General features: G+C 44.8%; 1 protein-coding gene across 3 annotated transcripts in view; it reads left to right on the top strand.

The window, feature by feature from the left end:
- The window catches only part of LOC106563138 (netrin receptor UNC5D), a 339,367-nt gene that overhangs the window by 284,403 nt on the left and 39,805 nt on the right, over positions 1-15,159 (top strand). For 2 of the 3 annotated variants that reach the window (XM_014128393.2, XM_014128391.2), the window contains exons 5-9: positions 250-424; positions 3,052-3,219; positions 7,862-8,026; positions 9,237-9,269; positions 12,336-12,521. In XM_014128393.2, coding sequence (XP_013983868.1) covers positions 250-424; positions 3,052-3,219; positions 7,862-8,026; positions 9,237-9,269; positions 12,336-12,521 — 727 coding nt within the window. The remainder of the gene's footprint in view (positions 1-249; positions 425-3,051; positions 3,220-7,861; positions 8,027-9,236; positions 9,270-12,335; positions 12,522-15,159) is intronic. The other variant, XM_014128394.2, reaches the window with a different exon arrangement.

The raw sequence follows: 15,159 nt of genomic DNA, 5'->3' as shown, positions 1-15,159 counted from the left end.
CAGAACGCCTACTTCGGTCCAGTGAATTATATGTATGTAGTGATCGATAGAGCATTGACATTAAATTCAGGGTGAGTCATTAGGAAATATTTTGTTTACAGTGTTACTCCAAACCTACATGACTTTGTGTGCAATAATTATTTCAAATGTTCCTTTTTAGCAGCCTCACTCCCATTCTTCATTCTGATTGGTGGATTTCTGATTTTGACCAATGGCAGCTTCACTCCTTATTAATCTCTGTTGTTCTAGGTGGAGTGGTTGAAGAATGAGGAGCCGGTGGGCTCGGATGGGAATATCAACACGCGAGCGGACCACAACCTGATCATCCAGAAGGCGCGTCTGTCTGACTCGGGAAACTATACGTGTCTGGCCAGCAACATCGTGGCCAAGAGACGCAGCCTCACCGCCACTGTGGTCGTATTTGGTAAGACAACTGGGTTGTATTCATTAGGACACACCGTAGCAAAACATTTCAAAACATTGTGCAATTAGCGTTTCTTATTGGACAACTTCAGGTAGCCCGTCCTTGTTTCAGTCTGCTTTACTCTATTTCGTACCTAATGAATACTACCTTTCCCTATGCAGCAGACCTTATAGAGAAAACCATTTATTTCGATTACTTTGAGCATTTGATTGAGTCTGTCTTGAGAGACAGACAGCGTTTTCACTTTTGGGACTATTCTAATTAGGTCCATTGCACAAAGGCAAGCTCAATCAAGCGCAACTTGATTTTGATGGGTGTTCAATTATTTCACTAAGTCAGTGTAGTCAGACACAAAGTACAACAAATAAACCATACAGAGTTGTCCTATTTTGACACACAATTCATGGATATTATGTGAGAATTTTCCTTACAAACAACATCCCTTGTATTCTCTCTCCTAATTTACACTCAGCCTTTGTATTTTTCTGTCATTCGTTGTAGCCTGTCAGATCTTTGTTGTATTTTTTTTCTTATTTCTTTTAATGTACCTGCATAGTTCCACATGCATTTTCACATTGTTAGCGTCTCCTTTCTCTTGACATGTATCTGAAGAAGATGTTTTCTGCCTTCTTTCAATTCATTTGCTCCAATCAGTCTCTCATAGGCAGCAGACAGCAGTAGGTGTTAATAGCAGTCAGAAGCTGACATGTCTTGGTGTTATGTTCCATCTTGTGACGGGCATGTGATGAGCAACTTCCTGGTTGAGTTTAAACCAAACGAGACATTTAAAGACATGGGGAAGGCTTTGACATAAGCTGTCAAAACTCCTCAGCTGCGCGCCTGCTAGCTACCTGGAGGCTAGTATTCTCTGTTGCTTGTGCTTTCGCAGGCTCGTACTGTAGGAAGGAAGGAAAGAGTGATAGGAACCGAAAAAGGCAATAGCTAGCACCTATCATAACTCCACAGGACTGTGTGAATAGAAAGACAACGATAAAATCTCATTAATTAAACCTCATGAAACATCTCTCTGAATATGATCTATTTTTCTCTTCTCTTATTTATTCATTCCCTCTCTCAAACCCGCTTTGCTAGTTCAAAACCTCCTCCTCTGTGTCAAATAGACCTAATCACCACACCGACAGTCATTAAGACAGCTGGAAATCCAGATACTGTTTTTGTCTATACACAGAACCTGTTGAGGCCTATCAGTCATCAGTGTAGCTAAACTACTTGGTATGTGGACACCTGGTCGTCAAACATCTCATTCCAAAATCATAGGCATTAATATGGAGTTGGTCTGCCCTTTGCTACTATAACAGCCTCCACTCTTCTTGGAAGGATTTCCACTAGATGTTGGAACATTGCTGCAGGGACTCGCTTCCATTCAGCCACAAGAGTAGTAGTGAGGTCGGGCACTGACGTTGGACGATTAGGCTCTGTGTAGGCCAGTCAAGTTCTTCCACACCGATCTCGACAAACCATTTCTGTATGGACCATGCTGAAACAGGAAAGGGCCTTCTCCAAACTGTTGCCACAAAGTTGGAAGCCAAGAAACGTCTATAATGTAATTGTATGCTGTAGCATTAAGATTTACCTTCACTTGAACTAAGGGGCCTAGCCCGAACCATGAAAAACGGCCCCAGACTATTATTCCTCCTCCACCAAACTATACAGTTGGCACTATGCATTGGGGCAGGTAGCATTCTCCTGGCATCCGCCAAACCCAGATTATTCCGTCGGACTGCCAGATGGTGAAGCGTGATTCATCACTCCAGAGAACGTGTTTTCACTGCTCCAGAGTCCAATGGCGGCGAGCTTTACACCACACCAGCCGGCGCTTGGCATTGCACATGGGGATCTTAGGCTTGTGTGCGGCTGCTCAGCCATGGAAACCCATTTCATGAAGCTCCAGGCAAACAGTTCTTGCGCTGACGTTGCTTCCAGAGGTTGTTTGGAACTCGGTAGTGAGTGTTGCAACCGAGGACAGACAACTTTTACACACTTCAGCACTCGGTGGTCCCGTTCTGTGAGTTTGTGTGGCCTACCACTTCACTGCTGAGCCGTTGTCCACATACATTTGTATATATAGTGTACCTGACTGCCTGTCATGTTAATGATGTGCCTGGAGGCCCTGCTGGGAGAGATAGCCTACAGACAAGACAGACAGATGTAGTGGAGTAATGTGTTCTCACACTGACATGTGTTTCCTGTCTGATGATGAATGATGATCAATGGACTCATAATCAGTAAATCTCTCAGCTGCTTTTGAGCCCAGCACATCTGAGAGAGAGAGAGAGAGAGAGAGAGAGAGAGAGAGAGAGAGAGAGAGAGAGAGATGAGTAGAATGCTTCACCTCTCTGACATGCCTTTGGTTTCTTGACCTTTCACACTGTGTTTTAGGCAGTTAGCCTGTGTGTGTGGAGGTTTTTACTCTTCCCTCCACATACTCTGCTGTCATGTTACATTTTACATGCTTCTCTCCTTTTTCCCCCCCTCTCTTTTTCTCTCCCTGTTCTTCTCTCTCTCCTTCTATCCTTCTCCTTCGACCTCCTTCCCATCTCCTTCGTCTCTTTTCCATCTCTCCCTCTACTTCCTCCCTCCTTCTCCCCCTTTGTCCATCTCTCCAGTGAACGGAGGGTGGTCACTGTGGACAGACTGGTCCGCCTGTAACGTGCGCTGTGGGCGGGGGGTCCAGAAACGCTCCCGTACCTGCACCAACCCCGCCCCTCTCAACGGGGGCACCTTCTGCGAGGGCATGTCTGTCCAGAAGAGTACCTGTAATGCCCTCTGCCCAGGTCTGTTTGTCTATCTGGCTATCTGACTGTCTGGGAGGGGGGATATGTTTGTTGTAAGGTTGCATTATTTGTCAAAGCAATCTGTATTATGACAGCACTCCTCTCCAAGGAGGAGGTGGGCTCCCCTGCTGCTGTTAGGATAATTTCCCTCCAAAACGCTTTCATAAACCGCTTTTATCGTCTGACCCCATTTCTCCCCTCCGAGAGAGACGGAGAGAGAGAGAGACATGGCTAGAGAGAAGAGAGAGAGAGAGAGACATGGCTAGAGAGAGAGGGTGAGAGAGGGCGCGAGAGGGAGAAGATTAGAAGAGTGTGAACATGGATAAAGAATATCATGCGGTATGAAAGGAAAGAACCAGAAAAAGACTCCAGCCACCCAAGCCATAGACTGTTCTGTCTGCTTCCGCACGGCCAACGGTACCGGAGCAACAAGTCTGACACCAACAGGCTTCTGAACAGCTTCTATCCCCAAGACATAAGACTGCAAATTGCTAACAAAATGTCTAAAGGGACTATCTGCATTGACCCTAATATATACACCACCGTTCAAAAGTCACTTAGAAATGTCCTTGTTTTTGAAAGAAAAGCACTTTTTTTCCATTAAAATAACATCAAATTGATCAGAAATACAGTGTAGATATTTTGTAAATGACTATTGTAGCTGGAAACGGCTGAATTGTAATGGAATATCTACATAGTCGTACATTATCAGCAACCATCACTCCTGTGTTCCAATGACACGGTGTGCTAGCTAATCCAAGATTATCATTTTAAAAGGCTAATTGATCATTAGAAAACCCTTTTGCAATTATGTTAGCACAGCTGAAAACTGTTGTTCTGATTAAAGAAGCAATAAAACTGGCCTTTAGACTAGTTGAGTATCTGGAGCATCAGCATTTGTGGGTTCGATTACAGGCTCAAAATGGCCAGAAACAAAGGACTTTCTTCTGAACCTCATCAGTCTATCTTGTTCTGAGAAATGAAGCCTATTCCATGCAAATTTTCCAAGCTGTTTAAAGCCACAGTCAATTTAGTGTATGTAAACTTCTGACGAACTGGAATTGTGATACAGGGAATTATAAGTGAAATAATCTGTCTGTAAACTATTGTTGGAAAAATTACTTGTGTCATGCACAAAGTAGATGTCCTAACCGACTTGCCAAAACTAGAGTTTGTTAACAAGAAATGTATGGAGTGGTTGAAAAACGAGTTTTAATGACTCTAACCTAAGTGTATGTAAACTTCCGACTTCAACTGTATATGTTGATGCCTAATCACCATACCCCTATACATATTTACCCTTACCCCTCCAGTATCCCTGTACATTGTAAATATGGTATTGGCTCTGACCCTGGAACTGACCCTGTATATAGCTTACTTACGTTCTCGTTCTCTTCTAATTTATATTTCTTGTGTGTTTTTGTTCTACTTTAATTTATTGTACTACTGACATTGATTACTGCATTGTTGGGAAAGCGCTTGCAAGAAAGGCATTTCCTTGTACTTGTGCATGTGACAATAGAACTTGAAACTTGAAAAGAAAAAGGATAAGAAAAAGTGAAGCAGAGTTAAAGAGAAAAGAGAGAAAGAGAAAAGGAACTTGATGTCACGCCCTGACCATAGAGAGCCCTTGGTTCGCTATGGTATAGTAGGTCAGGGCGTGACTGGGGGTGTTCTATGTTGTTTATTTCTATGTTGGTATGCTTGGTATGGTTCCCAATCAGAGGCAGCTGTTTAGCGTTGTCTCTGATTGGGGATCATATTTAGGCAGCCATTTCCCCACTGTGTTTTGTGGGATCTTGTTTTTGTGTAGGTGCCTATTTGCACTTCGCTGTCTTCACGTTTCGTTTGATCATTTATTGTTTTTTTTGTATTTTGCTGAAGTTTCACGTTATAATAAAGATGTGGAATGCTACTCACGCTGCGCCTTGGTCCAATCATTACGACGATCGTGACAGAAGATCCCACCACAACAGGACCAAGCAGCGTGCCCAGGAGGAGAGTGTATCCTGGACTTGGGAGGAGATCCTGGATGGGAAGGGATCTTGGACTTGGGAGGAAATCCTGGCAGGACAGGATCGCCTTCCTTGGCAGGAGCGGCAGACGGAAGGTTATGATGGAGGACAGTGATGACGCCGGGGTTCAGGGCTACATAGAAAGCCCAAAAAACAGCCCGAAAATATTTGGGGGGGGGGTGCACAAGGGGTGGTCGGCAGAACCGAGGAGTGAACCAGAGCCAGTCTGGGAGAAGAGGGAGAAAGTGAAGGAGAGTGAACGGAGAGAGTCAGAGACCGTCAGAGAGTGGATGGAGGACGTACTGGGCCTCCACAGCCCAGTACGTCCTGTGCCAGCTCCTCGCACTCACCGTGCGAAGTGTGTCATAGTTCCGGTACAATTGATGCCGGCTATACGCACCAGGTCTCCAGTGCTCCTTCACAGCCCAGTATGTTCTGTGCCAGCTCGTGTGTCATCAAACCGGTACCATTGATGCCGGCTGTACGCACTAGGTCTCCAGTACGTCTCCACAGCCCAGTACGTCCTGTGCCAGCTCCACGTGCCAGGCCTCCAGTGCGCCTCCCCAGTCCGGTACGTCATGTGCCGGTCCCACGCATCAGGCCTCCAGTGCGCCTTCACAGTCCAGAGCTTCTGGCGACACTTCCCAGTCCAGAGCTTCCGGCGACGTTTCACAGTCCGGAAGCTCCAACGACGGTCCACAGTCCGGAACCTCCAGAGACGGTCCACAGTCCGGAACCTCCAACGACGGTCCACAGTCCGGAACCTCCAACGACGGTCCACAGTCCGGGACCTCCAGAGACGGTCCACAGTCCGGGTCCTCCAGAGACGGTCCACAGTCCGGGACCTCCAGAGACGGTCCACAGTCCGGGACCTCCAGAGACGGTCCACAGTCCAGAACCTCCAGGGACGGTCCACAGTCCGGAACCTCCTGAGACGATCCACAACCCGGAACATCCAGCGACGGTCAACGGTCCGGGAACCTTCAGCAAGGGTCAACGGTCCGGAGCTCCAGCTCCATGGCAGGAGCTTTCCTCTGCGCCGTTGCCCAGTTCAAACACGGCATCCAGTCCAGCTCCATGGCAGGAGTCTTCCTCTGCATCGAGATCCAGTCCAGGCACAGTGTTCAGCCTGGGTCCATGGCTGGATCTGCGGGATGAGCGGTTTCTTCGGCCTGCACCAGAGCCACCACCAAAGATGGTGGATCCGCGAGCTGAGCGGGTTCTTCGTTCCGCACCAGAGCCGCCCCCGATGCTAGCGGATCCGCGAGATGAGCTGGTACTTCGTCCCGCACCAGAGCCGCCATCGACACTAATCACCCCCCTACCCTCCCTATTTGGTTTCAGGTTTTGCGGCCGGAGTCCACACCTTTGGGGGGGGGGGGGTACTGTCACGCCCTGACCATAGAGAGCCCTTGGTGCTCTATGGTATAGTAGGTCAGGGCCTGACTGGGGGTGTTCTATGTTTATTTCTATGTTGGTATGCTTGGTATGGTTCCCAAACAGTGGCAGCTGTTTAGCGTTGTCTCTGATTGGGGATGATATGTAGGCAGCCATTTCCCCACTGTGTTTTGTGGGATCTTGTTTTTGTGTAGGTGCCTATTTGCACCTCACTGTCTTCACGTTTCGTTTGATGATTTATTGTATTTTTTTTTTTTTTTGCTGAAGTTTCACTTTATAATAAAGATGTGGAACGCTACTCACACTGCGCCTTGGTCCAATCATTACGATGATCGTGACACTTGAGTGCAGGATAGTCAACAACAGAAGGATTTAGAATAGCGCTTACAGAGAAAGTGAAAGAAAGACAGAGCAAGAGAGAGGGAGTGGTGCCCGTTATCAGAGCATCTGTCTAATCAGCGCTGTCCAAGTGTTCCTCTACATGCAGTGAAATGTATGGTTTCAGACCACCGTACCAATCACCAGGGAAACAGTCGTCGTGTTGGAGAAAAGGGAAAAAGTTATCTGGCGAGGGCAGCATTCTCCCGCTAACGCAATCTCCATTCATCTCAACCACTCTTCTCTCTCTCCTTCTCCCTCTCATTCTCTCCCTTTCTTATTCTCTCCTACTCTCTCTCTCTCTTTCCTCTCTTTCTCTTCCATAAACCTCTCTTTCTCTCTCTATTTTTCTCTCTCTCTCGTCCTCTCTCTTGTTCTCTCTCTTCCCCTTTCTCTCAACTCTCTCTCCTCCACAAGACTTTCTCTCTCTGTGAGTCTCAGCCAGCGTGCAAACACAGCATTTGCATTTAGATTAGCAAGGCAGGGGGAAACCTTGAAAACCTATGCAATTGGTAAGGTGGTAAAGGAGACTTGATGGAACAAGACAAAAAGAAAACTGTATTTTCTGGCTTGAGTCAGCACCAGGATAGAACATAACATGGTATTTTTCTAATGTCGGCCCTGGAGAGAAAGAAGAGGGGGTTTTGTGTGGTGGGCTATAGGGAGGGTCCATTGTATGTGCACTATCGGTAAGGTCCATAAACCAATTGTGAGGGGGCAGTTATGTTCCGCTCAGCTGTTTGCTAACTCTAGGAATTTATGATATGTGTTGGGTTTAAGGTTCTGTGTGTGTGTCTCTGTGTGTGTGTGTGTGTGTGTGTGCGTTTTTTTAACCCTACCTTCCCTCTCAGTGGATGGTGGCTGGGGAGAGTGGACAGAATGGACGGTGTGCAGTGCGGAGTGTGCGAGGCAGCGCAGAAGAGAATGTACAGCCCCGGAGCCTAAACATGGAGGCAGGCGGTGTGACGGGGCCACCCTGGGAACAGATAACTGCACCGGGGGCCTCTGCACTCAGAGTGAGTAATGTCACATGCAGCTTCATCTGGTAGATATTATCATTCAAATCTTAATTATAATCTTCACCATCATCGTCTTTGTGATCGGCAGAATGTTCATCATTGGGATCATCATCATTATCGTCATCATCATTGCCACACTTATTTTGTTGAGAATTAAAACATTGCCAAAGACACAGTAGTCTTCTATTGGCTGGCTTGTTTCCATTTATAACACCAGCAGTGCTGTGGACAAATCCATCCTTAGTTCCTTAGTGCTGCCATAAGCAGTGAACCACATACAGTATCTGCCACGTGCCTTGACAGCATGGGATGGAAGCAGAGTTTCAATTATATCGTGACATTCGCGGGCTTTTTTTCAGGGGACTTAGTATTTTTATTTTGTATAAAACGTTTTATGGGCCTAAGTAAAGACGTGTATTTTAGCAGTAAAAATGTCTTACCTTTGATTGTGGCATGAACACAACCAGTCATGATGAATGTCATCTGATTGTCACTTCAAAAAGTAGGCTACCTGCGCACGTTCATAATACAGTCCACTCCCAAATAATTCCAGCATCCAAACAGTGCACATTAGTTATAAAACACCAAACTGTGTAATGACATTGAGGAATACAAATGAGAGAATAGGAGAATGATTAACTTAGAACCCAACCCCCCCCCAAAGTTTGACTTTTGTTACGTATAGGGGAGCTCATGTCTCATGAGTTCATGGCCCCACCCGTAATTAACACACTGGATGGAAGTCCATACTTATTTCTTAATTCTTCTGATGCCCATATTTTCTCAAGTAATTTTTTTAATCATCCATCCGTTCTCATCCTCCCTGAGGGAGACGCGGGAAGACAATCAGCCTTATGTTCTTCACGTCAATATCCACTCACACACATACAGACACACGCACTCGATACAATCCCTGGGTGATAGAAAATCCTATCACCGAGCCAATCTCACTACCGTGAGACACACACATTGTGATCATGATCACATTTGGGCATGTACACACGTGCGTGCACACGCATACACTCCCTGTGTCATAAAGAGTATTATCACTGGGCCAATCTCACCACCACGACAAACACACACACACACACACATTTTGTACATGCGCACACTTAAGGGTGCTCATTGTAAAACAACTGCAGGTTACATCCTGTATTATTCCATTCAAGTAGAAGTGAAATGACATGGTGTCTCTGTGTCTTTGCAGATCGAAAGCTGCTACACGACGCCAAGCCACAGGGTGAGTTCTCCCCAACCACCATCCTACTTTAGAACACAATGTAGCACACTAAAACCACTGTGGCTACTCTGCTATAACAGCCATTATATGTTGTCATGCCACCTCTGACAGATACAACTCTCCAACCCAAAACTCCAACATCATGAGCCAGATCCATTATTCCCACTAACATGATCATATCACCAATATTGAACATTATCTTTCCACCAGCATCATTATTCTATCGTTATTAACTGCACCATTAATGTAGTTTCCTCAATTGAAATGGGTCTACTTAACACTATGTTTAGCCAACTGAACAAAGTTTCTACCGGTAGCTTGTAATCATTACCAGCTAACAGTACGTCGGCAAACGCGCCTTTCTGCTGCTTGACAGGCAGAGCCCACAAAGGATGGGGAAATAACCTAAACCACTCAGGTATAGTTCATTTTATATCACTCAAATATCCAGTTAATGGTGGCCAATATTGAGAGATATTGTCAGGCTACCCTCACGTATCTGAAGTGACATGATCAGTTGATGTTTATTGATCATGAAAAGCATGCCGTGACTGCTGTATAACTCTGATGATAGAGTGACTGTAAATGTGCGCAATTGTTTTGAATGGAATCATCGGAAATGTGTATTTCTGACTTATGCTTTTCGAGAGATGATGATATTACAACCAAATATGATTATTCTTTTTAATTATTAATTTTTTAATTAAAAAAATGTATCCCTTTTTGTCCCCAATTTCGTGGTATCCAATTACGTTGGACGTACCAAGTACGGACTCGGGAGAGGCGAAGGTCGAGAGACCTGTGCTTCCTCCGAAACACAACCCAGCCAAGGCACACTGCTTCTTGACACAATTCCCACCTAACCCGGAAGCTAGCCGCACCAATCTGTCGGAGGAAACACCGTACACCTGGCGACCGTGTCAGCGTCCACTGCGCCCGGCCCGCCACACGAGTCACTAGTGCGCGATGGGACAAGGACATCCCTGCCGGCAAAACCTTCCCCTAACACGGACGACGCTGGGCCAATTGTGCACCGCCCCATGGGTCTCCCGGTCACGGCCCGGTTGCGGCAGAGCCTGGACCCAGAATCTCTTGTGGCACAACTAGCACTGCGATGCAGGGCCTTCGGGAGGTCTACAACCAAATAGTTAACATTTCATAAACAATCCTTTGAAAATGGCATGCAGTTGACAATGGTTTTAGCAGAGCTAGGATCTCCTTGTCCCCGAGCAGGCAAATCAAACGCTCTGCACCTAATTGTGTCTTTTTATTGATAACAACCTATACAAGAAACCTTATTATCACGATGAACACCATCAAAATAATGATCTTAATCATAAAATGCTATTTTAATGCCATTTACTTGTGACACCACAACAGTCACATTTTTACTTGTGACACCACAACTGTCACTGTCACAGTTTTAGTTTTGTTTTCTTATTCGTGGGAGTGAGTGAAAAAGACGCAGCCAGTCAGCCAGTCTGCCAAAACTTAGCGAGCCCCCAATTAACCTGCCACTTTTAGCTGCTAATGCCTCTTTTGCATATTTTGGCAAATGCTCCTTTTCTTGGAGCTTCAGTCTACTTAGCGATTTTCTCAGTCCTGTTCCTGTGCAGATCTCATTATCTTTGGAGAACAAGCTAAGCCAGCAGTGCTTCTCTTTACACACACACAAACTTTTTTAAATCTGTTGTGGTGTACTGGTGAGACCGGATACAGCATAATCATTGCAGATGAGCTAATTTAATGAACTGGTCTTGTCACAATATAGGGTGTTCACCCATAAAATGATTAATTCATTCAAGGTTTATACAAATCAATAGAGAATTGTGTCAGAAAAACAATAGTCCAAACCCTATGTCTCTACCATATACAGTACCTGTCAAAAGTTTGGACACGCCTACTCATTCAAGGGTTTTTCTTTATTTTTACTATTTTCTACATTGTAGAATAATAGTGAAGACATCAAAACTATGAAATAACACATATGGAATCATGTAGTAACCCAAAAAGTGTTAAACAGTGTTGAGATTCTTCAAAGTAGCCACCCTTTGCCTTGATGACAGCTTTGCACACTCTTGGCATTCTCTCAACCAGCTTCATGAAGTAGTCACCTGGAATGCATATGAGCCAATTAGTTGTGTTGTGACAAGGTAGGGGTGGTATACAGCAAAGCCCTATTTGGTAAAATACCAAGTCCATATTATGGCAAGAACAGCTCAGATAAGCAAAGAGAAACGACAGTCCATCATTACTTTAAGAGATGAAGGTCAGTCAATGTGGAACATTTATGTCAAAATGTTTTGACATAAATGTCATAGGTGCCTCTTGAATTCTAGAGGAATTCTATATTCTAGAACAGTGAGTGAATGCCGTACACAATATCCCAGTAGAACGCTTAAGGGCCTTCCGAGTGATTCCAGAGCGAAACAGCCCTTTGAGATGACAGTCAGGTGCTGGGCTTGATTAGAATCCTAGTTGTGTGCATGTGCATATATATGTGTGTGCATATGTGTGTGTCTGACACACCAGAGGTGCTGGGGTGATTAGGACGACTTTCCTAGCAAGCTTCCTCATTAGTGCGTTAACAGGATGCAGTGGGGGGAAATACCGCACCACAGCGGAGTGAGGAGACAGGAAATTGAGAACAATAAGCCACAGAAGGAAGCAGGTTGAAACCTGGAATGTTTCTGCCCAGAAATAACTCCTGCTAGAAATGTTTCAGTAGTACCTTAGAAGTTTTCAGGAGAAGCGCATTCAGAGAGCTTACTGTGAAAGTTTGGGGTAAACATGACTTTACTGTGCCTCTCCCAAAGCGTTTTAATTCAACATATTTTAAAATGAGGTGCAAACTTTGTGCAGCAGTGAAAGTTGTGTTTGTCTGGCCAGTATAGCAAGAACTATAGATGCCACTTGACTTGACCCTACCATCATTAGGCCCATATAACACTATTATAATATGACCTTCTGAATTCTACTCTGAATATAGCTCTGAGTTGATACCTTGTCTATTTCTCAGATGTTTATACTTTGATTAAAGTATCTCTCGCTCTCTCACCCCCCCAGGTCTGGAGGTTAGCAGTGACGTAGCGCTGTATTCGGGCCTGGCGGCAGGGGTGGTGACTGTGGTGGTGTTGATTGTGGCAGTGACCCTCTACCGGAGGAACCAGAGCGAGTACGGTGTGGACGTCATTGACTCCTCCGCCCTCACTGGGGGCTTTCAGTCCTTTAGCTTCAAGACCGCCTGCCAAGGTGAGCTCAGAGAACACAAACAGACAGACAGACACACATATACACACACAGAGACACAAACACACAGCTGAACACACATGAACTTTGGATAAGATGAGCCAGGGAGGGGCACACATACACACACACACTTACACTGCTCAAGACACACATTGCTGTGGTCCAACAGAAGCTCAGTGTGTGTGACTGACTGTCCTTGGTGGTTACTTTACGCTCCATTCAATCGATGTGTGTTTAATTACTTCATTTAAAAAAGTCCTTGTGTCCAACAGCAAGGTTGTGTTTGGTTTGCTCAGTGACACAGTAGGGTGGTGTCAGCACTGTCTAACTTATCTGTCTCTCTCTCTCTCTCTCTCTCTCTCTATCGTTCTCCCTCTCTCTCCCTCTCGCTTTTGCTCTCTTTCTGTCTCTCTCTCTCATCCTGTCTGGAGTGGAGTGGAGCAGAGACCAGACACAGCTCTCATTTCTCATGATCTTGTCTCTCTCTTCCAGACAATCTCTCTCTCTCTCTCTCTCTCTCAATCTCTCTCACACACACACACACACACACACACACACACACACACACACACACACACACACACACACACACACACACACACACACACACACACACACACACACACACCTCCACCCAACTGTTCAGCACCCCCATGGTGTTGATGATGGGGGGAAACGCTGTCTCAGGTGCCGCTCCAGAATCTCCCATAAGTGTTTAATTGGGTTGAGATCTGGTGATTGAGACGGCCATGGCATATGGTTTACATAATTTCCATGCTCATCAAACCATTCAATGACCACTCGTTCCCTGTGGATAGGGGCATTGTCATCCTATGGGAGCATAGCCATGGTAGCCAAAATAATGGCCTACCCAGCATTTGTATACATGACCCTAAACATGATAGGATGTTAATTGCTTAATTAACTCAGGAACCACACCTGTGTGGAAGCACCTGTTTTCAGTATAATTTGTACGCCTCATTCACTCAAGTGTTTCCATTATTTTGGAAGTTACCTATATATATCTGCTCTACACTGAGTGTATAAAACATGAGGAACTCTTTCAATGACATAGACTGACCAGATGAATCCAGGTGAAAGCTAAGACCCCTTATTTGGGCCTCTGTCCTCCCAGAGAATTGGAGTAATACACACACACACACACACAAACTGTAAAAAGTAACTGCCTATCTCTTTAAATAAATTGAGTAGTGGCTACTCAAACATGGTCAGTAGACACTGGCGTTGAGGTTCCCCCGGAGGTTGGGCCCCCCAGAAAGTATATGAACACCTCATAGGCCATGAGTTACTTGTTTTTTATTACAGGAAATTTGCTTGAATGTCAGGACAATCGTTGTCTTGCAGGGAAACTTTATTTTTCTAGTTGAAAAAAAATGTTGTTGCATTATTTGAGTTTAAAAATGTACATTTAGGGGAATTTTATATGGAAAATATTTGTTTTGGGAATTTTCAAAATACTTTCAATATTATTAATTTCCATGTCGGCTTTATGCCTTTATGCTCCATGACTATGGAGATTTGGTAAACTCTGTCAGATTTGTATAAAATCCTAAATGAATCAGGACTGAGCAGGGTCATCTATACCATAAGGACCCCTTATTCATGTCCTCATTACATGTAGCAAAACAAGACCACTCATGGTCTGGAAAGTTCTCTACTTTTGATAGATGTAAACAAACAATATTGGAATCACTAATAGAATATGAATTTTGGTTAAAATATGTTACATTTAATTAGGTTTAAGAGTCATAAAGCAACTGAAGAAAAACTAAATTGCTACTGTGTTTGCCACAGATAAGAAAAATCTACTTAAAACATCAACTCAGATTTTTGTCTAACGTCCACTCCGTCAGAGTGCTGAAAGATCTGATAGAATGGTTATGTTTTTATTAAGGATTTACAAATGTATAGTCCCACCAAGCCTCAGTTTTCCCATCTGATCAACCATTTGGCTCCCGAGTGGCGCAGCGGTCTAAGGCACTGCATCTTAGTGCTAGAAGCGTCACTACAGACCCTGGTTTGATTCCAGACTGTATCACAACCGGCTGTGATTGGGAGTCCCATAGGGCGGCACGCAATTGGCCCAGCGTCGTCCGGTTTAGGGTTTGGCCGAGGTAGGCCGTCATTGTAAATAAGAATTTGTTCTTAACTGACTTGCCTAGTTAAATAAAGGTTCAATAAATAAAACCATTTACCCAGCTTTGGTGCACAAGTTTCTGTCTATTCTTAGTAGCTACCTCTTAGGGATAGGGAGCAGTATTTTCACGTCCGGATGAAAAGCATGCCCAGAGTAAACTGCCTGCTACTCAGGCCCAGAAGCTAGGATATGCATATTATTAGTAGATTTTGATAGAAAACACTCTGAAGTTTCTAAAACTGTTTGAATGATGTCTGTGAGTATAACAGAACTCATATGGCGGGCAAAAACCTGAGAAAAATCCAACCAGGAAGTGGGAAATCTGAGGCTTGTAGTTTTTCAAGTGATTCTCTATCCAATATACAGTGTCTGTGGGGTCATATTGCACTTCCTAAGGCTTCCACTAGATGACTACAGTCTTTAGAATGTTGTTCCAGGCTTCTACTGTGAATGGGGAGAGAATAAGAGCATATGGAGTCAGGT

This window comes from Salmo salar, chromosome ssa11 (genome assembly GCF_905237065.1).
Source record: "Salmo salar chromosome ssa11, Ssal_v3.1, whole genome shotgun sequence".
NCBI lineage: Eukaryota > Metazoa > Chordata > Actinopteri > Salmoniformes > Salmonidae > Salmo > Salmo salar.
The sequence above is the reverse complement of the archived record's forward strand: the minus strand, read 5'-3'. Positions and strand labels throughout refer to the sequence as shown.